Source organism: Nannospalax galili, unplaced genomic scaffold, assembly GCF_000622305.1.
Source record: "Nannospalax galili isolate Female #2095 unplaced genomic scaffold, S.galili_v1.0 scaffold806, whole genome shotgun sequence".
Lineage (NCBI taxonomy): Eukaryota > Metazoa > Chordata > Mammalia > Rodentia > Spalacidae > Nannospalax > Nannospalax galili.
Window position 1 is genome coordinate 1,560,410 of NW_008355419.1, and position 26,367 is coordinate 1,586,776.

The 26,367-nt window shown below is 52.1% G+C and overlaps 2 protein-coding genes and 1 pseudogene across 2 annotated transcripts in view; 1 reads left to right on the top strand and 2 right to left on the bottom strand.

The window, feature by feature from the left end:
• Mmel1 (membrane metalloendopeptidase like 1) overlaps nt 1-13,018 on the bottom strand; it is a 32,359-nt gene extending 19,341 nt beyond the window's left edge. The window contains exon 1 of the mRNA XM_008852655.2: nt 12,868-13,018. Coding sequence (XP_008850877.1) covers nt 12,868-13,018 — 151 coding nt within the window. The remainder of the gene's footprint in view (nt 1-12,867) is intronic.
• LOC115067621 lies at nt 9,861-9,971 on the top strand (annotated as a pseudogene).
• A 6,984-nt stretch (nt 13,019-20,002) lies between the features above and the next one.
• The window catches only part of Ttc34 (tetratricopeptide repeat domain 34), a 28,994-nt gene continuing 22,629 nt past the window's right edge, over nt 20,003-26,367 (bottom strand). The window contains exons 8-11 of the mRNA XM_029555829.1: nt 24,164-24,434; nt 23,457-23,671; nt 20,264-21,162; nt 20,003-20,231 (exon numbers count right to left, since the gene is read on the bottom strand). Coding sequence (XP_029411689.1) covers nt 20,635-21,162; nt 23,457-23,671; nt 24,164-24,434 — 1,014 coding nt within the window. The 3' untranslated portion in view covers nt 20,003-20,231; nt 20,264-20,634. The remainder of the gene's footprint in view (nt 20,232-20,263; nt 21,163-23,456; nt 23,672-24,163; nt 24,435-26,367) is intronic.

Genomic DNA, 26,367 nt, shown 5'->3' on the forward strand with positions numbered 1-26,367 from the left:
CCCCTCCCTTCTAGGCTTGAGTGGAAGTGGGAAAGGATCCCCTATCTTCTTGTTCCTCCCTCCTGGTCTTTCCCCACCCACCCAGGCTCTGCCTACTTCCCTTGACTACACCCACTGAAGGCTGCTCCAGCCAGGAATAAATAGGCTCATTTAGGGAAAAGCAGGTCTTTTGCAGGCAGAGGACTCCCCTACTGGCAGCCTCCACCTCAACTCCTGTAGCTTACTGCCTGCTGTAGGTGCAAGGCCACTTTGTTCCTCCCTCCTGGTCTTTCCCCACCCACCCAGGCTCTGCCTACTTCCCTTGACTACACCCACTGAAGGCTGCTCCAGCCAGGAATAAATAGGCTCATTTAGGGAAAAGCAGGTCTTTTGCAGGCAGAGGACTCCCCTACTGGCAGCCTCCACCTCAACTCCTGTAGCTTACTGCCTGCTGTAGGTGCAAGGCCACTTCCCCCATCCCTCCACTACACATGGGGAGGCTGCTAGGGGAGGGTGCAAGGCTGGTCACAAGCTGGAGAGCTACAATGAGCTGGGTACTGGAGTATGGGCTGCTGTGAGGGATCAGGACAGGTTGTCAACCATCTGGAGTGGGGTTTGGGAGAGGGAAGGTCAAGCCTGGCCACCTGGTTTGTGCCTGAGGCTCCCCACAGACCTGTGAGGAGGAGGAAACAGAGTTGTCTATGCTTGGCATCTGGCACAGTCAGCACAGAGGGTGCTGGAGGTGCCAACACTGGGTGCTCCTTGCAGTTGGTGATGTGGAAGGCCATTCATTCAACACATGAGGATATTACAAACCAGGTCTGATTCACTATGAGGCCAATGTGGGCTCCACCCCCTCACCCTCAATCTTGTGGTGCCATTGAGAGAATCCTTTTAAGGGCAAATCTGAGCTCCAGGGAAAAGAGAGATGACCCCTTAGGCTTGCAAGGGAAGTAAGGGGTCAGAAGGTAGGATCCTTGAGCATGGGCTGCCCTGTGGGGTGTGTCCATCTCAAGAATAGAGACAGTGTCACTGGATCTGGGACCTCAAGGGACACACTTCCAGTGCCCATGGACTAGAAGGACATGTAATAGGGAGCAAAGTGCATCTGCAAACTATGGCACCCAACCTACCAAGGTGCATACGCTTTTGAAGCCGTCACAGGAGAACTAGAAACTCACCAGGGAGCTAAGGATACAGAGAAACCCAGACTAGATCCCAGACAATGACCGCTTCCCTTCCCACAGAGGAGTGACCAGGCCTGGCACAGGAGGGGAGCCTGTGCTGCAAGGCTGGTCACAAGCTGGAGAGCTACAATGAGCTGGGTACCAGAGTATGGGCTGCTGTGAGGGATCAGGATCCTGGGGAGCCTGACACAGAAGGCGATGGCACCCAGTGTGGTTCCTGCTCACACACCTTCAGGGAATTTTCGGTGGTGAAGCCAGTAGGTGAGCAGGAGAATCGGTAGGGACCATCCCACAGAGAAGCAGGTACATACGGCCCACAGTCAAGACGGACCTCCAGGGGTCTGGAATGTAGCTCAGTTGGTAGAGTGCTTGCCTAGCACGCACAAAGTCCTGGGTTCCATTCCTAGTACCTCATAAACCAGATGTGGCACTTAGGAGGTAGAGGCAGGAGAATCAGAAGTTCAAGGCTACTCTTAGCTATACAGTGAGTCTGAGGCTAGCCTGGGCTACATGAGACCCTGTCTCCAAGAAAGAAAAAAAAAATCCAAACCCTAAAACAAAACAAACCAAACCAGAGGGAACCCCAAATGATCAAAAGAGTAGACTCTGTGGGGACTCCAATGTCAGCAGCAGCAGCCTGTGCAAGCTCTAGTAACCAAGCTAAAGAGTCTTACAGAAGAGGTGGAAAGCTTACAAGCTCCTTTGCTAGATGAATGGAAGCCACAGGAAAGGCCAAGATGGAAATGCACACAGAACTGAGTAAACTGGAACTGAGCCTGTTGGGACCCACCTCCAACCCTAGCATTCAGGAGGTAGAGACAGGAGGATCAGGAGTTCAAGGTCATCCTCAGCTACATAGCAAGTTCAAGGCTATGTGAGACCCTGTCACAAAAAAATAAAAGTGACGGCTGGAGAGATGGCTCAACGGTTAAGAGCACTTAACTGCTCTTGCAGAGGACCCAGGTTGATTCCCAGCACACCCACATGGTGGTTAACAACTGTCTGTAACTCCAGTTCCAGGGGATCTGACACCCTCTTCTGACCTCTGAGAGCATTGCACAACATGGGCACACTAACACACATGTAGGCATTACGCTCATACACAAAAATGAAAGTAATCAAATATTAAAAATAAGTAAGTAGAAGTGAAATCATGTCACACGTGTGACAGCACACTGAACCCCACAGAGGAAGGGCAGCAGCAGCACTGGCAGGTCGGCAAGGTGATCCAAACGGGAGACACAGGTGGAGAGGGGTGACGCAACGTCAACTTCAAATAGCTAAACAGAAAAATAAGCTGTTTGTGACTATAACGCACAATTAAGATGTCAGTTTGTCCCAACTTGGTCTGTAGATTTAATACAATTCTCATGGACATCCCTGCAAGCTACTTTTCAGTGTGGACAAGAGTCTAAGGTTTGCATGGAATAGCTAACATGGCTCTGAGGAAGAATAAAGTTGGGGGTTCATACAAGTGATTATTAAATTCACTGTGTACCAATGAGTTATCGAAGCAGCAGGATATCAGCAAAAGAGGAGGCACGTGGCAAGACACGTGGGCCAATGGGACGGAGGGAGCGTCCAGGAATGGGGGTCAATGGGACAGAGTGGAGCTCCCAGGAATGGGGGTCAATGGGACGGAGCGGAGCGTCCAGGAATGGGGGTCAATGGGAGGGGAGAGGAGCGTCCAGGAATGGGGGTCAATGGGATGGAGCGGAGCACCCAGGAATGGGGGTCAATGGGACGGAGGGAGCGTCCAGGAATGGGGGTCAATGGGATGGAGCGGAGCGCCCAGGAATGGGGGTCAATGGGACAGAGCGGAGCGCCCAGGAATGGGGGTCAATGGGACAGAGTGGAGCGCCCAGGAATGGGGGTCAATGGGACGGAGTGGAGCGCCCAGGAATGGACGCACACACACAGTCACCCGACCTTTGACAAAGGGGCCAGAGGTACCCAACAAAGAACACTCACAAAAACAGACCCAGGCGTAGACTTCACATTTTATACAGAAATTAACCCAAAATGTACCACAACATGAATACAACATGCAAAACATAGTCTTTCCAGCTTACACAAAAATCAACTCAAAGAGCCTGGTGTGATCCCAGCACTTGGGAGGCAGAGGAGGGTGGATCTCTGTGAGATGGAGGCCAGCCTGGTTTACATAGCGAGTTCCAGGCCAGTCGGGGCCATGGGGAGACCCTGTCTCAAAAAGACCACTCCATCCCTGCACCCCAAAATCAACTCACATTGCCCCATGTGAGCTGGGGCGATGGCTCAGGCAGTGAAGCCTGAGGACACACGGAGGTAACATTCCCAAAGCTGAGGTAGATGAGATGGGTGTGTTTGTCCACCTTGTTGATGTCCTCACCGTGGCCTCTTACTATCTTGAGAAGCTGGCATGGGTTACCATTGACACTCTGTTAGAAAAACTGACAGAAAGTGGGCACTCAAAGTCCCTCAAAGGTGGCAAGATGGACTTCTGGCCTCTGTACTGTCATTCAAAATTGCCACTTCTGAATAAGAGAAGGAAAGCATCAAGGCCTTGGGGACACGAAGGCCACATGGAAACAAGTATTCTTGCTGCTACGATGTGGCTGACTGGAAACACAGCAAGCAGATTCCACTGAAACGCGTTTTCTTCCTTCTGATTATTGGAAGGAGTAGCTACCTCCGCACCTGACACTTGCTTAGGTAACTCTACGATATGCCAATTCTGTTGTAGATGCTGTATATTTAAAAAAAGTCGTCAGGGCTGGAGAGATGACTCAGCAGTTAAGAGCACTGGCTGTTCTCACAGAGGACTTGGGTTCAAGTCCCAGCATCTGAATGACGGCTAACAACTGTCCATAACTCCAGTTCTAGGGGATCTGATGCCTTCTTCTGACCTCCATGGGCATTGCATGACACAGGTGAACTTACACACATGCAGGCAATACACTCATATAACGTAAAATTTAAAAAAAATTTAAAAATTGTCTTGTCAGGTGTGGTGGCACACATCTTTAATCCTAGTACTTGAGAGGCAGAAGTAGGCAGATCTCTGAAAGTTCAAGATTGGCCTTGTCTACAGACAGAGTTCTAGGCTAGCCAGGAAACTTTCTCAAAAACCTAAAACCAAAACCCCACTATCAACAAGAAAACAGAAAGAAAAGAGCTACAATGAGTAGCTCAGGAGAAAATCCCTGCTCTCCCGAGGATGTGCAATCCCAGGGTAGTTTCGAGGCAGGTGTAATGACGGTGTGGCGTGACCAAGGAAACTCGTGCTGAGTCAACCTGAAGCTATCCCAGATGGGAGTGTCCCAAGGCACCCAATGGAAACAAACAAGTATATTCTCCACGGAGAACTTTTCCACTTATATAACACAGGAGGTGTGAGACAAAGCCCATTTGGACATGGGCTTATGCTTATGAAAAGAAAGTCATCCATGCATTAGAAAAACAAAGCACAGAGCCAGGGCCCCAAGGAGTTCAGATATGGGGACTGTCTGATCCAGCATACGGTGCATTCCCGTGGAAACAGCCCTTCTCTGCGTCTGTGCCCTGTCCAGCCAGCTTTGTTGTTGCTCACACTTAGAGGGCAGAGGATGCTCTGCTCATCTCGTGCCCATGTGACCTGCTCTGGCCACAGAGCCACAGAAAGGATGAGGTGGGTGCGACACGTTCCAGCTCAGAGCTGAAGCCCCCAGGGGCCTGTGTGCTTTTACCGCCTTGAATTTCTCCCACTGCTGGGAGAAGGACATGCCCAGGTCTTTGTATCTGGATGAACTTTCCCTGACAAGGTGCCCACCTGAGCCTGGCCTGCATTGGCTGACTTCAGTAATTGTTGTTTTGGGCTCCTGGGTGTTTTTAAGGCATCTGTAGCTAAGTGACACAGAGCAAAACATATGATTTGAAATGCTTAAAGAAATGAAATATTGAAAACAGGGATGAGAAGCAAGTAAGAACCAATTGAAAAGGAGTCAGCTGTAAATTCTAGAAATTAAGATGGCACAATGGAGCTGGGCATGGTGGCACACGCCTTTATTCCCAGCACTTGGGAGGCAGAGGCTGGTGGATCTCTGTGAGTTCAAGGCCAGCCTGGTCTACACAGTGAGTTCCAGGCCAGCTGGGACTACAGGGAGACCCTGTTTCAAAAAGATTAAAAAAATTAAAATGGCACAATGGTTCAGCAGGTCAAAGTGTTTACTGTGGAAACCTAATGGCCTGAGGTGATTCCCAGTACCCATAAATGGAAGGAGAGAATGGAAATTCTAACAGTTGTTCTCTGGCTTCCAAGTGTGCTCCATAGTATGCACACCCCACTTTATGGAATTTACCAGAATTGCAGGGCAAAGTCTGAGACCAAAAATAGTGTAAAAAATTAAGAGACCTGTAGGACAGACTGACAAGAAGCCTATATAAGGAACCGGAATTACATTCTATTAATTTCTGTATTTACTTATTGCTTGTGTTTGTGTATATGTATGTGTATGCATGTGTGCACACGCATGTGAGGACAGAGGCCAATCATGGGTGTTGTTCCTCAAGCACTGTCCACCTAATTTTTTGAGACAGGGTCTCTCCCCGGCTTGGAGCTCACCAAGCAGGTTAGGCTGGCTGGCTAGTGAGCCCCAAGGACCCTCCTATCTCTGGCTCCCCAGTGCTGGGATGATAAGCATTGTCACACCCTGCTTGTTTTCTTTAACAAAGATTCTGGGGATTGAACTAAGGTCTTTATGTTTGCCTAGCAAGTACTTTACAGACTGAGGTGTCTCTCCACCCCTGCAATCAGAATTTCAGATGAGCCAGGTAGAGGTGATGTAGGAGACACAATAGACAAAAAATGATTTAAGACCCACAACAAATCTAAGCTAGAAGAAATTCAAAGGATTTCTTAGATTCCTGTGGTAAAAACAGAACAGCAAAGATGAGAAAAGAACAGAGAGAGAGAGAGAGAAAGAGAGAGAGAGAGGAGAGGGAGGGAGGAGAGGGAGGGAGGAGGGAGAGAGGGGGGAGAGAGAGAGGAGAGGGAGGGAGGGAGGAAGGACAGAGAGAGGGAGAGAGAGAGGGAGGGAGAGAGGGAGAGAGGATGCTCTCTCTGCATCCTGGCCACCTTGAGGTAAGTTGCTGCACCCACCGCACACTCCCTGCCGTGATGCTGCATTGCCACAGCTCAACATAATGGGGCCAAGCAATCATGGCCAGAACCTCTGAAGCCATGAGTCAGAATAAGTGTTTTCTGCTTTAAAATTGTTTATCTTGGGTGTTTTGTCAAGGAACTGGACAGTCGCCTGACACAGAAACCGTCAGAGGAGTCGTCTTTGACTCTAGCTTGAGGGCTGATGATGTGGCTCAGTGTCGAGCATGAACAAGGCCTGGGTTCGATCCGCAGCACCCTCTGTGGAAGAGGGATAGTAAATTATGACCACCTGTATAAATGAAAACCTGCTTACTTTTTGAAATTGTTTTTGAAGCTCAGAAAAGCCTGAAAAATGCTTTTAAAATTTAGAAATATATTTTGGTTTACGCTTTGAGTGACTGTATTAGCGCTTGACTGTTGCTGTGGTAGAATACCCTGACAAACTGCAATGTTAGGGAGAAGGGGTTTATTTTGGCTCGAAGTTCCAGAAGGGATACAGCCCGTGATGGTGGGAGGGCATGGCGGCAGAGGTGCGAGGCTGGCCTGGCAGTCAGGAAGCAGACTGATCCCATTTCATCTCATTCAGGAAGCAGAGAGAACAGAAGTGTGGCCAGGCTCTAGATCCTCAGAGAACACCCGTAGTGACATGCTTCTTCCAGCAAGGCTCTACTTCCTAAAGGTTCCATAACTTTCCCAGTATCCCCATCAGCTGGGGACCAAGTGTTCAAACGCATGGGCCTGTGGAGGGCAGTTCACACCCAAACCATCACAACGACTAACAATGAACATGTAGCCGGGTACTCAAACTGCCCACTGCACCTTTCCATAACTAGCAAACCGTTTTAAAGCCACAGGTTAAACTCAAGTGTGGAGTCACCCACATGTAATCACAGCACTTGGGAGGTAAAGACAGAAAGATCAGAAGTTCAAGGTCATCCTTGGTCACCCTTGGTCAGCCTTGGTCACATAAGACTTTCTGAGACCCCCCCTCCCCACTCCCCAAACACACAGAGACAAACACAGACACAGACACACAGACACAGACACAGACACACAGACACACACACATACACACACACACACACACACACACACGGCACAGGTTATTTTTTTAGATGGGTAAAGACAACCTTTGCATAACAATTATGAGACAGAAAAAAAGGGAACTTTCAGGAGAATTATAAATGATGAAAACCAGAAAATAGCAAGGAAATAAAATGTAATTCATTATTTTTCATAGTTCAGCTGTAAAAACTAAAAAACACCATAAAATACATACATGATGAGTGTGGATTTAAGAAAAAGCTATGGAGCTATCTGTGTAGAAGGTGAGTGAGGTGGCTTACAAGCTAATCTACCTGCATGTAGGAGGTTACAAGATTGATGAGGTCAGTGGCAAGTTTGACATCTTGTTATTAAATCTAATCATGAGCATTATGACGGGCACTTTCCTAAGGGTTCCTGGAGATATTCCTCAGGTGAGCCTCTAACACAGCGCTCCTGCAATTTCTGTTTTACAGACCAGGAAGCTGAGGCACAGATGTGCTATGGAAGCCACATGAGGTCACACAGCTGGGACGGGAGCAGTCGACTATACAGTTGGGGATCACTTCACACTGCCTCAGGCCCTTCCTGTTTGTACCCAGTCAAAGGGGCGGCCCAAGGATGAGCTGTGGGGACCAAGGACAGTCTGTCCAGGATGCCAACATGTTCCTGCAAAGGACTAGAGTGTTTTGGACTCTGAGTGCCGCCGGCAGGCTCTGTCTCACCTCCTAAGCTTTACTGCACAGCCAGGAAAGGAGCCATAGACAGTGCAGAAAGGAAATGGCAAAGCTATGTTCCAATAAAACTTTATTTACAAAAGCAGGCGGGGGCTTTGCTTACGAGAATTCCAGGATGAACTTGAATGAGGGTATAAAACTGAAATACTTATAAAAGCATTTGGCTTTCAGCCAGTGAGATGGTCCAATGGCTAAAGGTACTTGTGGATGACGATACAAACTATACCACCTTCATACAGGATGTGACCGCATGACTAATGGGATCAGAGGTGAGACTGACATCTTGTTTTAAAAGATCATGAGCATTGTAATGGGCATTTCCTAAGCATATTCCTGGATATGAAGTCACCAAACCACATGTGAGCCTCGAAAGCATCCTTCATGTCGTTTTACAGGTCGGGAAACAGAGGCAGTTTTACATGTGGGTGGGTGCACTGGTGACCTGAGTCCAAGCCCTGAAACTATGTGAAGGTGGAGGGACAATTCCAGAAGGCTGTCCCCTGACCTCCATGCACATACACAAAATTAAATAAAATAGACTTTCAGAGAAAAGGGTTTGTTTACAATTAAAATCTTTTTTCATATTTTATTTATTATTTTTATTTTGTGTGTATATGTGTATTGCCTGCATGTAGGTAAGTGCACCCATGTTGTACACTGCCTGCGGAGGACAGAAGAGGCTGTCGGATCTCCTGGAACTGGAGTTATGGACAGTTGTTAGCTGCCATGTGGGTGGTGGGATTTGAACCTGGGTCTTCTGCAAGAACAACCAGTGTTCTTAACCGCTGAGCCATCTTTCCAGTCCTTGTTTACAAATTTTAATCTAACAAGATAATTAAAACAAAAAATTAAAATAACCATCAAGGGAATAAAAAAAGAGTTTCAGAGGCTGGAGAGATTAAGTGATTAAGTGATTAAGAGCATACAGAAGATGGGGGTTCAGTTCCCAGCACCCACATAGCAGCTGACAACCATCTGTAACTTCAGTTTCAGGAGATCTGATGCCCTCTTCTGACCTCCATAGGCATTGCACATGCATGGATACACTCATATATATTCAGGCAAACCACTCATATACATAAAATAAAAATAAAGTGATTAAAAATTTTTAAAAGGGGGGCTGGAGAGATGGCTCAGCGTTTAAAAACACTGCTCTTGCAGAAGACCCAGGTTCGAATCCCAGCACCCACATGGCAGCTAACAACTGTCCGTAACTCTAGTCCCAGGGGATCCGACAGCCTCTTCTGTCCTCCACAGGCATTGCACGACACGGGTGCACTTACCTACATGCAGACATAACACAAAATTAAACAATTTTAAAATGAGTTTCAAATAAATTGAGGGAATAAGAGCTCAATTTGAATGAAGACGAGAAGAGAACAACACAGACATCAGAAACACAAAAGAACATTCCGGAAACAAAGATACGTTTTGGTGATCACAGAGAATTTGAATAAGAAAAATCCTCCAAATAAGAGAGAAACTCAAAATCCAGCCAGCGCTGCTACAGGGGAGATGTCTGTGCAAGACACAAAGCGTTTCCAGCCTGAGCAAGTGCTGAGTGACCAGTGCTCCTGAGAGAGAAGAAAATTCAGAACAGAACAGAGGGCTGGGGAGACGGCTCAGTGGGTAAAAGTGCCTGCCGCCAAGCATGATGACCCACGTTTCACCCCCAAGGTCCACATGGTGGAAGGAGAGAACTGACCGCAAGTCCTCTGACCTCCACGGGCATGTCATGCCCCCACCAAATACATAAGACGTAACCGAATATTTTTAAAAAATGATTTTGAAGTGTTGTGTGAAAGAAGAGAAGGTTAACACTCCCTTTGACAAGGAAGGAAGAGGCCCTTGGGCCTCAAATAAAAAATGTGGTGGTGCACACCTTTAATCCCAGCACTCTTTGTGAGTTCAAGGCCAGCCCGATCTACATAGTGAGTTCCAGGACAGCTGGGCTACAGCATGACCCTGTCTCAAGAAAGATCAAAACCAACCAACCAACCAAATAAACAAACAAACAAACAAAGTGGAATAGAATCCTAGGGACTAGAGAGACCACTCAGCCACTTAAGAGCACTGGCTGCTCTTTCAGAGGACCCAGGTTTGGTTCACAGCATCCACATGGTAGTTAGTAACTGTTAACTCTGGTTCCAGGGAATCTGACACTCTCTTCTGGCCCCCATAGGCACTTCACATGTAGTACATATACATACATGCACATAAATTTTTTTTTTTAAGAACAGAATCCAGGGTTAGGAGCTTTGCTAATACAAGATCAGTACATAATAATATATAGTATACAAATTTTGCATGTACATCTAAATATAAAATTGCAGTGCATTTATAAACTAAGTTTATCGTTTATGCTGGGATATCAAGAGAACGAAGGAAGGAAATACTACCTGGGTACTTACAGACACTGTCACCCAGCAGGTAGGAACTGGCCTTGCCCACAAGTGCACCTGGCCTACTTGCAAACTGACCGGGCCTTACTTAGCCCAAGGCTGGTATGATGTTTAGTTTTGTCAACTTGATAGACTCAAGCTGGGAGACAGGCCTCTGGGCACCCCTGTGGGGGATCATCTTGATCACAGTAACCGAGGTGGGAGGAGCCATTCCCTAGGCAGGAACCCCTGGATTGTACAGGTGAAGACTGTAAGCTGAGCACAGGTACTCACTGTGCTCTTCTGACTGCAGATGTAATGTAACTGGCTGCTTCAAACTGCTCTCCCTTAAGTTGCTTTAAAATTAAAAAAAAATTATTTTATTTATTATTATTTATTTTATTTTGTGTGGATGCTTGCATGTATGTAGGTGTACCTGTATTGTGCAGTGCCCAAGGAGGTCAGAAGAGGGCGTCAGATCCCCTGGAACTGGAGTTACAGACAGTTGTTAGTCGCCATGTGGATGCTGGGAATCGAACCTGGATCCTCCGTAAGAGCAGTCGGTGCTCTTAACTGCTGAGCCATTTCTCTACTCCCAATTTATTTATTTATTTTTTATGTGTATGAGTGTATTGCCTGCATGTGTGTAAAGGCACCCATGTCATGCAAAGGCTGTTGAGGCCAGAAGAAGGTGTTGGATCCCCTGGAACTGGAGTTACAGACAGTTGTTAGCCATCATGTGGGTGCTGTGACTAGAACCTGGGTCCTCTGCAAGAGCAGTCAGGTTAAAGGTGTTCTTAACCTCCCTTAAATTGCTTTTGTTAGTGTATTTTATCACAGCAACAGAAAAGTAACTAAGACAGTTGAGCTCAGCAAGCACCAGAAATCTCACAGCAGCAAGAACCCAACTCCCAACAACACAACTGACCCAGAAGTCGATAACCTTTAAATAGCAATGGAAAGCTCATGTGGATCTAGAAATTAAGGGTAAATAGTAGCTCACAAATCAGGAAAAAACTCAGAACAGACATGAGAAAATATTTAAAATGAATATTACAAAACTTTGCATCTGCTCAATCCTGGAGTGAAGCAGAGGTTAGCTGTGGGGTTGCTCCAGGGGCCCAGGGGCCCTAGAGGAGGAGGAGGGGTGGAGGAGGATGAGGAGGAGGGGGAGAGGGAGAAGAAAGAAAAGGAAAAGAAGTTGGGGAAAGAAGGGAGGAGGAAGAGGAGGAGGGGGAGATGTGGGGCTTTGGTGGGGTCAAAGAGACCCTGGCCGTTCCAGAAATCATACTGCAGGGAGAGGGGAGGGAGGGACAGAGGAGGAGAGGGCCCCTCTTATACCCCATGGCCAGATGTGAGAGCATCAGCTGTTCCCTAGGAGCCTCAAAGGCAGGTGTTTTGAGCCCAGAGAGCCCCAAACGTCCCGGGGGGGCCCTGTCACCCCTGTTACTCCTGCGTTGGAGATGGCAGTGCCTACCAACCCTTGCAGGTGAACCCAGAGGACAGTGGTTACACTCCACAAGGGTTCTTGCCAGCTGCTCTGGGTGGAAGTTGCCCACCCCATCTACGGGTAGAGCCCATTTATGTTTCACGGCTGTCCCCTAAGCAATGACAGATGGATGATTCCCTGAGGAGACATTCTGGTGTTTCAGGCTGTAGTGCCCTGGTGTTACAGCCAGGCCCAGACGAATACATCACCTGTAGCCATGGTAGGAATGGCAAGTATGGCCTTTCTTCCTCAGGTGTGTTCAGGGACCCCAGGCTCAAAGGGGATGAAGGCTGGGAGGGGGGGCAGGGCTGCCCCCACCCAAAGGGAAGCATCCTGCTCCTCCATGTGGTCCCCTGGGTGGGGCAGGGACCAATATGTGCAAAGTCAGTGACTGAGACACCTGAGGTCCACCCAAGAGCAGCCCTGGCCACACTTCTATCTTGGTGGGTCCCCAGCCTGGACCCCTCTTATCAAATTGCAATAAGCAGAGCCTGTCTTGAAGGTTCTTATTACTGACTGGGACCTTCTGTGGGGATGCACCAGGTGAGGGGGCAGGAGGGACCCCCCAGGAGCATGAGCTCCTGCTGCTGAGCCACCTGGAGACTGCAGTGGGCACTCTGCCCACTGCGGTGCTGACCACAAGGGGGCTGGCCTGGTGGGCGGGGGACCTGTCTGCTGTCTGCAGCAGCCCAGAGTCCTGCAGAGGCAGGAGGGGCGGAGGCAGAGATGGCAGAAGCAACTGCGCCAGCAAGCCAGGGCAGAGCTCTCTGGAAGGCGCCTCGGGGTCCACGCAGGTCAGTGCCCCTCCTGTGGTCTCTCTCGAGTCAGCGACAAGGCCCTGGGAGTGGGTAGGGGCCCCTGGGCAGACTCCCCTGTCTGAGTGGGTGGGGTGAGGGGCAGGTGGCGGGGGCAGGGTATCCTCACTCACCTCTGCTGTAGAGGACGCTCAGGGCCACCAGGGATCCCAGCAGCAGCAGCAGCAGCAACAGCCCGCCCTCCAGGAAGCCTGAGCTGGTCTGCTCAGACCCGTCCGCTCTCTCCACCATCCCCACTGCGCTCTCACTCTCCGACTTCCCCATCAGTCAGCTCTGGGTGGGAAAGCACACAGCTGAGCACCCCAAACCAGGACCAGGAGAGAGGTAGCCTGAGCTTGGATGCCCTGACCGCACTAGAGCTCTAGAGCTGGTACTTTGGGGATGCTGTGTTCTGGTCTCCCCTCTCAAAGCTGCAACTCCGGCCCTGGATGTCCTGGTCTCATGGTTTCCTACTAGCCCTAGGCAGGGGTCTCTGAGTACCCTATGTAAAAGGAAGGACTGGCCAGCTGGCCATGACTTCTCAAGGTCAGTTTCTCTTTTCTACCACTCTCTGGCAGGCAGGGACTGATTGGTCCTGGGGATATTTTGCTCACAGCCTGGGGTCTGCACGCGGTTTCCAGAAGTCTCAGCCTATGCTGTCCATTGGCCTTTGCAGTAGAGCCTACCTGGGCTGCCTGTGCCCAGGGGGTCCTGGAGTTATGGGTCTGGGAGCTGGGTTAGGGATGCTGCTGGGGCCTTAGGCTCCCTGGCTATAGTTCCTGTTGGAATCCAGGAATTGGGGAGAGGAAAGAGCAAAACCAGGTATGGATGCCATGCAGGACAAGAATAGGATGGCAGACAGCGTGATGTTCAGCCTCAGCTGGCTGGGAGCAGCTCTGGTCATCACCCTCACCTTGTCACTATATGGAGGACAACTTCCCGAGGCACTGTGAGGTAGACAGGCATGGAAGACATACCCCACAGGACTGGGGACAAGTTGCTGCTGTGAGCAGGACAGGTGGCTGGGCAGGGACAAGGTGGGGACAAGGGCAGGTCACTGGAAGGCTCCTGAGCTGGAATGCTCCTCCCAGCTCCACTCACTGAGGCTTTCAGGTGTCTGTCTGACAAATGGCTCAGCTTGGGGAGGGGTCTTAGACTGCCGGGTCAGTCCTCACAAAGGTGGCCAGCTATTTATCTATGACATGATGCAGAGTGGCCTGAGCCCTGGGTCTCATTCCCTTCTCCCTAGTCACCCCTCCGTCCTATCTCCTGGTACCCACTTCCTCTGATGAGCAGTGGTCACATACCCAGCACCTGCCTGCCACCTCCTCTGGAATGCTCACAACCATGGCTGTGTTACCCTTTGCACTCCCAGAAGGCTCCGTTGAGAGCTCAGCTTTCCCCAGACAGCCCCATTCTCAAGTCGCTGACGTCAAACCTTGGCGTCATCCTTGGCCCCACACCCTTCCGTTCCTGAGCCTCTAGTTCTTCCAGAGTCTGACCCTAGATCCTTCCTACTTTCCTCTCCTTGCCCCAGGCTCCCATCTCTCTGAGCTGCAGCCACCCCTGCCCCCACCGCAGGGTATGTCCCCATCTATCCCAGGAGTCCCTTGACAGGGAAGACAGAGGATGTCACTCTCCAGCCTTGGATCAGTAGCTCCTCACCGTCATCCCAGGGCTCTGTGGCCCCACCGCCTCACACTGTGCCCCTAGGTCTATGCCCCCCCCACCTCAAAGAACTTTTTGTCAGGACTCCCATCCCCCAGGTCCTCACCAAGGTCACTTTTTCCTGACCTGGCTTGTGAGTTCAACTGAGTGAGGCTTAGCCCTGCTCCTGCTTGGTGTCCCCCTGGTACACAGTTCTACATCCCCATGTTTTAATTTATATCATCCTGTGTTCCCAAATGGGGCACCCACAGCATCAGCTGAATGAAGGACTGAATCAGCAAATGCACAAGAGAGTGAGTGTGTGGGCAAGCGGGCTCCGACCAAGCCTGGGCCTGAGCCTGGCCTTTGCCGCTCTGGTTCCACCAGCCAGTTCCGACTCTGATGAATCGGCTGATTCTCTCCTGCCTTCATTCAGTTCCGCAAACTTCCTGCTGACAAGGCACAACCTTCACATGAAGGTGCGTGGCCTGGAGAACCTATGTTGGGGAGGAGGGAAGGGGGAAAGGGGCGGTGTGGCCAGGTCCTGAAGTGCGTCCTCATCTGCCTGGAGTTGTTCCAGGGGCCTCTCTGGGTTGTCACGAAGGAGACGGGGACCTTGCATCCACTCAGCTGCTGGTGATGACACCTTTGAAATGCCAACCTGCCTGCTCTTTTCCTGCCCCTGTGTGAAGTGCCTGGGTGCTCAGAGGTCACCATGATAAAGCTTAGGTGTTGGGTGTAACTGCTTGCTTGGAATCCTGGCACTGGGGAGGCTGAGGCAGGAGAAGTGCCTCGAGTTTAAGGCCAGCCTGGCTTATAGAGTGAGACTGTTTCAAAACAACAACAAAACAAGAAACCACCCAGTGGAGCGGCCTGGCAGGCTCCTCTCAGTGAACCTTACCAGGTGATCTCAAAGGCTGGGTTGGGATGTCTGAGCTGGGCTGTGTTGGCCAAGGGGTGGGCTCGGGTGGAGGGGGGCAGCAGTCAGGTAGGTCTCGCTGTGAGGTCATGTGTTGCTGGCTTCCGGGTCTCCTTTGTGATGGCATGAACTCCTTGGAGGTGGTGACATACTCAGGGGTTCCAGAGGCCTTGGTGTGGGGGAGGGGCAGGTGTGCTCCTGATCATGGGGACCCTGCTGAGTGGGAGCCCTGAATCCACAGCTCCCTCATCCTCTCCCTTCCTTCTCTTGACTCTGGTCCAAGGGGTCCACGGACTGCTGGGAAGAGAATCCGGTTGCTCACCTGGCCTGAGGTGTTAGCAGGGTTTCTGTTTCAGGCTGTTGTGGGGGGCTCTTCCATGAGTGTGTCTTTCCCAGTAATCTCTGGATGGAGGGGTAAGTTCTGGGGCGCCTTGCCAGTGTAAGGGAGGCCCTGCGCACCATGATGGGCAGGCAGGGTGGTAGAAAGAGCCTCACCTGAGATGACAGTGAGGGGCTGGGCTGCTTCTCAGGGCCTGTGGGGGGAGCTGTGAGGTTCAGACTCCAGCCCAGGGCCAGACAGCCTGGCTAGGGAGCTGGGAGAAGGGCTCTGAATCCAGGGCCTGTCCTCCTGGGTCTCGGACTATGAACTAGGGGGGCCGGACTTCTGTAAAGGAAGTGGTAGGGCTCTGAGCAGGAGCCCAGGTAGACTTCCCTCTCAGGCCTGACAGTGTGACCCATGGACAATTGCTCCTGCCCAGCTGGGCTGCTGGCCTCTAGGGGTGTCTGGGAGGGCTGAGTTACAGGCCCAGGGTGCCATGATAACCAGCTGTCCAAAACTTTGGGTCCATAATGCTCTGATGGCATTTGAGGGTGGCGTATAGCTTGGGAGGGGGCGATCTCCAGCCACAGGGCTGGTCTTGGTCCCCAGACATCTCTGGGTGCCTCGTGTGTAAAATGTTTTGCTTTATGGTATATTAGTTACTTTCTCATGGCTGTGAAGGTACAGTCCATCATGGTGGGGAAGGCATGGTGGCCAGAGTGTCAGGCAGCTGTTCACACTATACCTGCAGTCAGGAAAGAAAGTGATGAAGGCTGGTGCTCAGCGCACTTTCTCCTTTATTCAATCCAGGACTGCTGGGTCAGTCCTTACAAAGGTGGCCAGCTATCTATCTCTGACATGGTGCAGTGGCCTGGGCCCTGACCCTCTCCCCAGCCATCCCTGTCTCCTGGTACCCAACCTCCCAATGAGCAGCGGTCACATACCCAGCGCCACTTACCATGGGATGGTGCCACCCACATCCAGAGTGGTTTTTCCATCCTCAGTTAAATCTCTCTGGAAACACCCTTACACACACACTCAGAGGGTTATTCCCTGGGTGATTCCAAGTCCAGCCAAGTTGACAGTGATTAAACATCACAGATGGATTTGTCATGAAAGAGACTATATGTCCAGTATACACACCCAGTATAAAGGTATAGTCAGGCTTCACCTGCAAGGGGTTGGGGCAGGTGAGGGGAGGGACTTGATCACCTGAACAGAGGCACAGCTGATCGGGGTCTTCTGGGCGCTTCAGCACTTTGTGGTATCTATTTCTGTGATTCCCCAAGAGTTAGCTGTATCACAGCTGCCCCAGTTATAGTAACAGCTTTATAATGACCAATAGCTCTCCGTAGTAAACTGGTGTTATGAGACTGTCTGCTGTGGTTGGTTCCTGGCTCCTGTGTAGACCCTTCCTGCTGCCTACATTGATGGGGAGAGGTCATGTAAAAGCCTGGAGGTAGGGTTGGAAGTGGCTTGGCCATCCCAAGGCTGACTTTAGGCCAGCTCCTTCCAGCAGGAAATATGAGTCAGGGATCTGGGGTATTGGGGCATTTTGGGCACTCAGGTTGTCAGTGGGCTGGTTGTGAGGCCCTGATGGGATCCAGAGCTCAGAGTCCAAGCACTGAGGCTTGCTGTGATGGTAACACATATTCTGGGGGGTGGTGGTGGTTCTCCTGGTGGTCCCACAGTGCCGACAGGAACAAGTTCAACCTCGTTTCCTGAGAGTCTGAACTGTCACAATCACTGCTGCTCACAACCAGTTCCAGCCAGAAGCTCTGGCAGAGTGGACTGGCATCTCAGTATGAATTCTTGTGTGTGCGTGCATGCGTGTGTACATGTGGAGGTCAAGGGTACTGTCTCCTCAGGCACCACGGTTTCTTTTTGAGACGGGGTCTCTCACTGGCTTGGAACTCCCCAAACAGGCAACCTGGCAGATCCGCAAGCCTTGGGGATCCTGTTGTTTCCGGCTGCTGGGGTTATAGGTGTGAGTCACTATGCCTGGCTTTTCTTTTTATTTTCTTAAACATGGGTTCTGAGGATTGAACTCAGGTCCTAGTGCTCCCAAGGCAAGCACTTTACCAACTGAGCTGTCTCCTCAGCCCCTTAATGAGTTCATATGGAAAATTTAGGGCACTGAACAGGAGCAGGACCCTGAAACTTGGAATGGGGGCATCTGGATGAGCTGAGGTGAGGTGAGAAAACAGAGCTCCGACCCCACCAAGTTCCCCAACACCACAAGTGTTCGTGGGTGCGGATGTAAGAAACATTAAACATTAGTCTTTTCTTTCAAACCCTGTAAAACTTGGAACTTGGCTTATGACAAGGAATTCTAATCTTTTGATCCCATCATACTCTGTAAGACTTCTGGCCCTGATGCATTCCAGAGCCTGATGGCCTGAGGTGGTTCTCTCTTTGCACTGGTTCATTTAAATCAGCCAACCAGAAAAGACTGTGAGGTCAGACCCCAGTTAATGGGGAAAACACACTCTTACATTAGGGATAAAAGCCCACCAAGCTCTGGGCTCTTGTGAGTACTTGCTGGATCCAACTGACCACACAAGTCACCCTCTTGCAAAAGTAAAACCTGCCTTGCTGGGTTATTTCACCTTGTTAGTGTGTTCTTTGTGCGGTACTGACGGTCCTTAGACTTTGGATTTTTTCTAACAAAGCACATCAACCTTTTCATCTGAAGACCCCACAATGATTTCCTCAGTGCCAAAAGACCTGGCTCTACACCGACCTGGCAGGTGAGGTCTTGAGAGCCCCTGGGTATGGATAAATACCAGGTTGGGCCTTGGAGGCCATGACAGACACACCATGACACCTGCAGGATTTTACAGATTCACACTTGAGAGTCCTGAGGGAGTGGGAACACAGTCCAGGGTGACAGCCAACTGGGCTGGGATGGCTGCACCCACATAAATATCCTGACATATCAGCTCATACTCTGCTGGAAGCGACCAGTGGTTTGCTTGTTGCAGTCAAAGCTGGACTCTGCAGTCTTCAGTAAACTAGACAAGAGATGCCAAAGGAGAGAACCACACAAGGGCTGGACACCCTGGCCCTTGGGACACATGATCTGGGTTTTCTTTGTCCAGTCAAGCTCAGAGGCAGAGCTACGAAGGAAGGAGCTAGATTAGGGGTATGAGGTCGGGGGCTGCAAAGAGGTGGGTGGATCTGCAGAGGGTGAACTTCTGGATTGGGGAGTCAGTTGCCCTGGGAATGTCCTGAAGGTGCAAACCTGAGCCAGTGTATGTACATGCATGACTTCTAGAACCCTCTCCCAAGTTCTCCGGGCTGCTGGAGTGCCTGATCTGGCCTGGGGCCACTTTGTGAGACAACATGTGAACTGAGGGGTTTTGGTCAGCTAAGACATCCATCCTCAGAGACCAGGGATCTGTGATCAGGGCAAAGTTGGAGGTGGGGAGGGGACACTGACTCAGTTTACTTAGGCTGCTAGGAGAAAATACTACACGCCAGGTGTGGGAAATGTAAATGCAGAACACTGGCTTTTCTATCAAAGGGTTAAATGAAACAAAAGGGAGAACACCATTTGGAAGAACGCCCCCCTTAGCATTTTTCTAAATTAAAGTTTGTGTTTAAGGTCGCATCCTGCTCTGAAAAGCTGCATTGTGTTTATCTGCTGAGTGGTTTTGAATTACTCAGTTGCATAAGAATGTGAGGCTAGCTCTGACCACTCAAGTGTGACACAGGACCTCTATGTGCTAGGAATAGAAACCCAGCAGGAGATGGTCACCGGGTAGGGCTTGCTTGCTGGATTTAGAGCAGCTCTGCACCTTTCTGCAGAAGGGAAACTTTGCCTTGCCAAAATACTTTGCATAGTGTGGTCATTTTCTTAGGACCCCAGACCCACTTCTGATCCCAGGTACCTTAACAAGCAAGGTTTACCTTTTGTAGCTCTGGAACTACAAGTCCTAGGCTGAGACACAGGTGGGTGCGTGCATCCTGGTTTGTAGGCAGCACCTCTCCACTCTGTCCTCATGTGGGAGGGGTGAGGGGGGGGTCTCGCTTACAAGGGCACTGATCCCATTCTTTAGAGCACTACCCTCCCAACCTCCCTATCCTCAGGCCAAAGCCCCCATGTTATAACTATCCATTGGTGCTGGAATCTGAACACATAAATACTGGGGGCCCCTTCAGACCACAGCAAAGGGCCAGATAAGCAAGGCCCTAAGACCCCTTCCAGATGAACTCTGGGATACTGGATGATGCCCCTTGTGGCAGGAGAAGCAGGAGGGGAAAGGGCTAGGAAGGCCCTGGAGGAGCTTACACCAGGTTTGAGCATTTTCATGCTTATTATGACAAGCACTTGTGTGTCCTTGAGGTGTGTGTATGTTTATAAAGAATGTATTAAATCAGCTTACATTGAAATAGTAACATTGGTCTTACATCGGAGAGGCTGAGAACCACAGGGCTGGGTGCCTCAGCACCCCAATCTGGCAATGAAAACCTGGTGGGTTCCTGGAGAGCCTCTGGTTCTCAGTAGTGGAAGCCTGGAAACACTGGTATCAGAACCAGTAGCAGTATCAACGGGACAAATCCACCTAGTGGTGAGGGAAGGACAGGTAAGCAAAAGGCCAATCTTCCTTCTGCCCTTTTGTATCTGGGCTGTTAGCAGAACGTGCCGCCCACATTTGGGGTGGGTCTTCCCCACATCAGTTAAGGCAATCAAGATGTCTTCAGGTGAGGCTTTCTATTTAGGTGACTAATTTGTGGCAAGGTGACATTAAAACCAACACACTCGGCCTACACTTCTCTCCCAGGGCCCTGAGGTGCCAGTCCTGAGCCCACCTGTGGCTACTTCAAAGCCAGTGCCCAGATGTGCACAGAGAACTTTAGCTTCGGTGAGCCAATCAGGATGGCCCTTCTGCACAAATAGGAAGTGCCCCCTCTATTCCTAAGGTGACAGGTGGGGAAGGAATTGCTCAGATCTCTTGAACCTGGGATGGGAAGTCAGGTGCTGGTGGGTGGGTCAGGCAGGTCAGCTGCATGTTAGTGCAGCCGGCAGCCGGAGGACGCCTCCTTGCGAGTCCTTGCCTTCAGCCTTTTCAGCTCACGGTGGCTGGGGTCCACTAGGAGGCCACTCTGGGCTGCTGTCCAGGCCTCTTCATAGCGCTGATCCTCCAGACAGCGCTGTCCACGGATCAGGAACACAGTGGCTGTGGGGGCCTGGCCGGGCTGCTTCCACAGGCTGTTCTGAGCCTGGGCTGGTGACAGTGCCAGGGCCTGTGTGAAGGCCCCTGCAGCCCCCTCCTCATCCCCCAAGCTCAGCAGCAGACGGCCCTGGGAGCAGAAGTCCTCTGCCCTCCTTGACAGGTCACTGTCCCTCGCAGCCTCCTGAAGCACACGATTCAGGTCCCTGAGTGCCCTGTCAAACTCCTGCAGCTGGGCCAGGCAGGCTGCCCGGAGACGCAGGTGACAGGGACTACTGCCACCGGCCAGGACTGCCAAAGAGCAGTAGCCCAGTGCCTGCTGGGGTTGCCCTGTATCCAAGAGAGTGCTTGCTTTCTGGGCTGCAGCCTGTATAGGGAACACATGGAGGGAACACAGGATCAGTCCTTCTGCACAGCTGACCCCTGCTGGTTGCTGGGCAGGCCTGGTCATCGGCAGGGGTGGGGCTCTTTAGGAAGAGAACTCCTCTCTGTGACTCCACCACCCTGGGAGTTTGAGCCCAGATGACAGCGTCCTTTGTGTGTGTGTGGTGGGGGTTGAGTCAGGGCCTGGCTTTCCCCATTGGCAGCTCTATAGCCCCACCTATTGGTACAGCTGCTACTGGGTGATTGCCTGGGGATCCTTCCTTCCACCCCCCCTTAGCCAGGCCCCAGAGCTTCCGATCTTGCCCCATGCTCGAGAGCTGGGCCTCAGACCTAGCGCTGCTCCTCGCGGAAGCTCACCCACATGCCCGGCTGTTCTCGCCTGGAAGCCTTGCTCCAGCAGCGTCCAGCCCCACCCTCAGTGTGTGAGTGTTAGGGGGTCTTCCTTTCCGAGGCCTTTTACTGCACAAGCCTGTCTGCCTCCCCTTGGTCTCTAGTTGCTTCATTTTCTGGGCTGAGGCAGAAGCCTGCACCCCTAAACCTCTTAAAAAATATATTATCTTTATGTATAGGAGTGTATTGCCTGCATGTGTGTAAGTGCACCCGTGTCGGGCAATGCCCAGCAATGCCCGCAGAGGTCAAAAGGCGTTGGAGCCCCTGAAACTGGAATTATGGGTGGCTGCTAGCTGCCATGTGGGTGCTAGGACTCGAACCCGGGTCCTCTGCAAGCTCTTAACCGCTGAGCCATCTGTCCAGCCGCATGGTGTCTTGGTCTTATCTGACCCTGTTTCTCCAATCAACCACGAACAGAAATCTTTGTCCACCAGCCTCACATGGCTCCGCCTCTGCTTGGGAACCTACACCTCTTCCCCAGTGCCCAGAAATAAGGGCCAGCTCTGCAAGCGTCCTCTTTGGAGCGCACCCCGCCGAGGCCATGCAACGCCCTACCCCGTCCTAACTCTTCCCACCCGGGGAAAGCACGGAGCGTCCCAGGCTCTGCGGGGTCACCCTACAGGGCGCAGAGCTGATACCAGCTGTCCTGGCTGGGAAGCATGAAGGTCCCTGGGCCGGGTGGGGCAGGGGACGTGGCCTTCCCGCCATCGCTCGCCTGGGGCGCAGAACCACTCGTGCGCACTAGACCGCGTGCTCCGAGGCGCGCACACGGTTATCCGCTCCGATTCCCTGCAGTGGCCGCACCCAATCCCCCCAAATACGAGCGAATCAGGGAAGACGCGCTAGGCAGAGGCCCCGCCCGCCCCGCTCCGGGGAGGAGCCTTAGGGCGCACAGTCGCAGAACCGCCCCAGGAAATCAGGAGGCCACTTCCGGGTCAACCTTCGGTCGCTGGGCAACCGCATGGGGTCTTGCCTAAACCAGTCTGAGGTGGAGGGGGGCTGGATGTCCAAACCCCTTCGGGCTCCGGGATCCCCGACCCTTCTCGGACCCTGGGATTCGCTCGAAACCCTCTCAAGCTCCCCTGGAACGTCCCCAGGTCTCTATCCCTTGTCCCCACTCCATGCACAAGCTCCAGGACCCTGGTGCAGCCCCATCCAACTCCGGGATCCCCCCTCCAGTGACCCCAGCCTGGCCTCCCTTCTTAGAGCTTTGGGACGCCAATCTGGCCTCCTGTGAGCTCCATCCTTTCCAGCGCTCCAGCGCATGTTCCCCTCCCCACGAGAGCTCGCCCTCTCCCCCCATCCCCTCCTGCTCTGACACTACACCTTTCTCCCTTCTCTTGGTCACAGGCCTGACCTCAGTCCCTTAGAGTTCTGGGACTCCAGCCTGGCCCCTCCTCTGAGCTCTAGTTAAGCCAACACGATCACAGCCCTAGGAAGCGCCCCCCCCCCAACCCTGCTTAGCCAACCCTGCAGTTCCAGAACCTCACCATAAGCTTTTCCCATGGGGCTCAACTGGCAGAATTCAGAACCACGGAGAAAGGGAGCATGCCGAGAGACACTTGCCTCGTCCCTCACTCCAAGCTCAAACTCTGGGCTGGCACACCCTCCTCCCCTGGCCTTCCCTGCCTGAGCTTGGTGCTGGGGTGGGCCTTGTGGCCAGGGCAAGGTGCCCAGGCCAGGTCACTACAGATGAAATGCACAAGCGGCCCGGGCTAGTGTTTCCAGAGGGCTTCCCTGACCAGACCTGGCTGCTCCCACTAGACCCCACCCCAAACCCAAGGGAGCCGGCCAACAGCAGGAAAGGGAGGGGTGCCTGGGGTTCTGAAGCCTGTGTGCAGGCTGGCTGGGGCTCCCCCAGTGTGGGGCTGATGGGGTGCTGGGCACCTGGGTGAGGCTCTGCCTCTCTGAGGATTCAAGGAGACGCAGCAGAAAACCGAGATCCTGGGTATCTGTCTCTGCCAGGCGCTGCAGGTCCTGGGCTGCGGCTGGCATATCTCCCTTTTTAAGCCTGAGAAGGCCTCGCCGGGCCTGGGCAGCCTCTGATGGTGGCATCAGGTGCAAGGCTTCTTGCAAGCAGGTGCCAGCCTCCTGGTACTTGCCTGTGGGGATCAGGGAAGGATGGTCAGTGGGTTTGGGCAGGCCTGAGGCAGAGGTATGCCCAAGGAGGTGGGGGCTAGTCCCAGGGAACTGCCTCAGCCTGCCCGGATGCCTTGACTGAGGTCCAGCTGATTGACACAGACTCAGCCCCAGAAGGAGCAGAGCCCCTTAACATCCTTGGGAGGGAAATGGGAATTACGGAGAGCTCCCCTTCAAATGAGGTTTGACCTGTGGAAGGGAGGCCTTTCCCAGCACACATGGATGCACAGTCCAAGCAATGGTCCTTCTTTGATGCCCAAGTCTCTACTGGGTCTTTCCTCTGAGAGAACAGAGAGCCCTGTGGTTGGAGAAGCCAGATCCTACTCCATAGGTCCCTAGAAGGTCTGAGCCTGTGGGAATTAGGGGCCAGGGGACCTTTCCCCATTTCCTAGAGTGCAGAGGGGTCAGAGTCGGGGACAGAGGCCCACGTGCCCTGTTCCCGGATAGACACGTACCTAGTGCAGTCAAGATGTCTGTGAGGAACAGGTGCCAGCTCGGTTGTGCAGTGTGGATTCTAGTAAGTGCTTCCCCCATGGCAAGAAGGCCCCGGGTGTCCTCCTCCCTGAGGCGGGCCCCAGCATCCAACTGCTGACTCAGGAGGGCCTGGCAGTGGGCATGGAGGGCCCGGGTGAGGGGCAACTGGACTTCTGGCTTCAGGGAGCAGATCTCAGGGACCACAGTGCCTGGGTTGAGCTTCAGGGCGGAGACCATGTCATCCACAGCTTCCTGCAAGGGAGGAGGTCAGGGGGTGTTGTCCCAGCTGGAGGGACAGTGGGCAGACGGGCAGAGCAGAAGGGCTAGCTTCGTCTTTCCATTCGCTCTCTCAAGAGTATAGAAGGTCTGTCAAGCCCAGCTTCCTGCCCTCCCTGCTCTGTGTGGCTGCAGCCATGCAGCCCATCTCCCATTGCTCACTGAAGGACCCATCTCATCGGCTCCTGATCCTCAATGTAACCAGGCCTGAGGCCAGTCCTTGTGTCTTCCCAGCTGCAACACCTCCCTGGGAGCTTCTCTCAGCTGACTACTGGCCCCACCCCTGTGCCTATCCCAGGGGGTGATTGGCAGCTATCCTTTCCAGTGTCTGGGGTCCTGGAACCCAGAGGTAGGACAAGTGGTTGTGAGTTTATTGCAGGTTTGAAAACTCTCTCTGCTGGGGAGCCTGCCAATGGGGCAGAGGTCGACCTGGAGTGGGAGGGGAGAATGGAGGAGGCACTGAGTATGCTCCTTTCCGGAAGGCCAGGGCACTAAGCTGGGCTCTTTGAGTGCCTCAATGATCAATGGCCAGTTCATTGATCAGGTAAGTCATCTGCAGCTGACCTCTGATCTGGCTTCGCAGGAGACCAGCAGGGGTGCCCTCCTCTTCTTGACTCCGGATGCCTGCCTGCACCTGCCTCCCCTTCTGGGGTTTACTGAATGTTCTTGGTATCTCCTCTTCACTCCTCCGTTGTTACCTTTGTCTTTTTTGTCTTTTTGAGACAGGGTCTCCTTGTAGTCCCAGCTGACCTGAACTATGTAGACCAGGCTGGCCTTGAGCTCACGAGTTCTGGGATTAAAGGTGTGCACTACCACGCCCACCACCTTTGTCTCTTTTTAGCATTTGTTGCCGCGTGTCCTTAGCGTGTCACAGTCAATGCCAAGTCCCTGTGGTCCCTTCACATGCTGTGAGAACCCACCCTGGGTTCTCATCCTCGGTGACATCATTCTACCCTGAGCAGTGAGCCTCAGGGCACAGTGTGGATCTTGCTGCAGGGAGTGGTGGGATGTCCTTGCCTGTCACCGTGAGCTTCTTTCTCCCAGCCGAGCCTCCTCTGCAGTCAGTGTCTCTCTTAGTGTTTCCTGGAGCAGCTGGTGGTCAGCCTGGATCTGCGTAAGCACATCTTTCATTCCTCCTGTGCTCTGAGGGTTATTTTACCTGAAGACTTCTGGGTTGACACCTTTTCCTCAGGGCTTCATGATGTCCCTCCACCGTCTTCCAGCTTCCATGATTCTTGGACAGTCCACACAGCTGGTATTTCCCTACCTAATGTTTCTTTCCTGCTGATTGCTTCCACATAGCAGCTGCCATCCTCGCAGCGAGCACAGATATGCAGACACCTCTTTGAAAAGACTTTGCTTTCAGTGCCTCAAGGTTTATACTGTGAGGTGGGGTACCTGCATTTTGTGTGTGTGTATGGGGGGGCTCAAGCATCCTTCCTTAGGCACTGTCCACCTTGTTTTTAAGATTTATTATGTGTGTGTCTGAGTATATGTATGTGCACTGTGTGTGCAGGTGCCCTCAGAGGGCGTTGGATTCCCTGGAACTGGAGATATAGGCAGTTAATTGTGAGCCATCTGGTGTGGGTGCTGGGAACTGAACCTGGGTCCTCTGCAGAAGCACCTTGCCCGTTTCCTGTCTTGTTTTTTGAGATGATTTCTTGCTGGTTTGGGACTTGATGATACAGCTCTGCTGGCCAGCCCAGGGATCACCTGTCTCCACCTCCCTAGCACAGGGGTTGTATTCTCTCTTCTCTCTCTCCCCCCCACCCCCGCCCCGTGCAAGCACTTTACCAATGGGGGTATTTCCCTTAGCAAGGTAACCTACTTTTGCTTTTTTGCTCAAATATGGTTTCTCATAGTGCCCATGCCATTGTGCCCTCCTACCACAGCGTGCAACAGCTCCAGT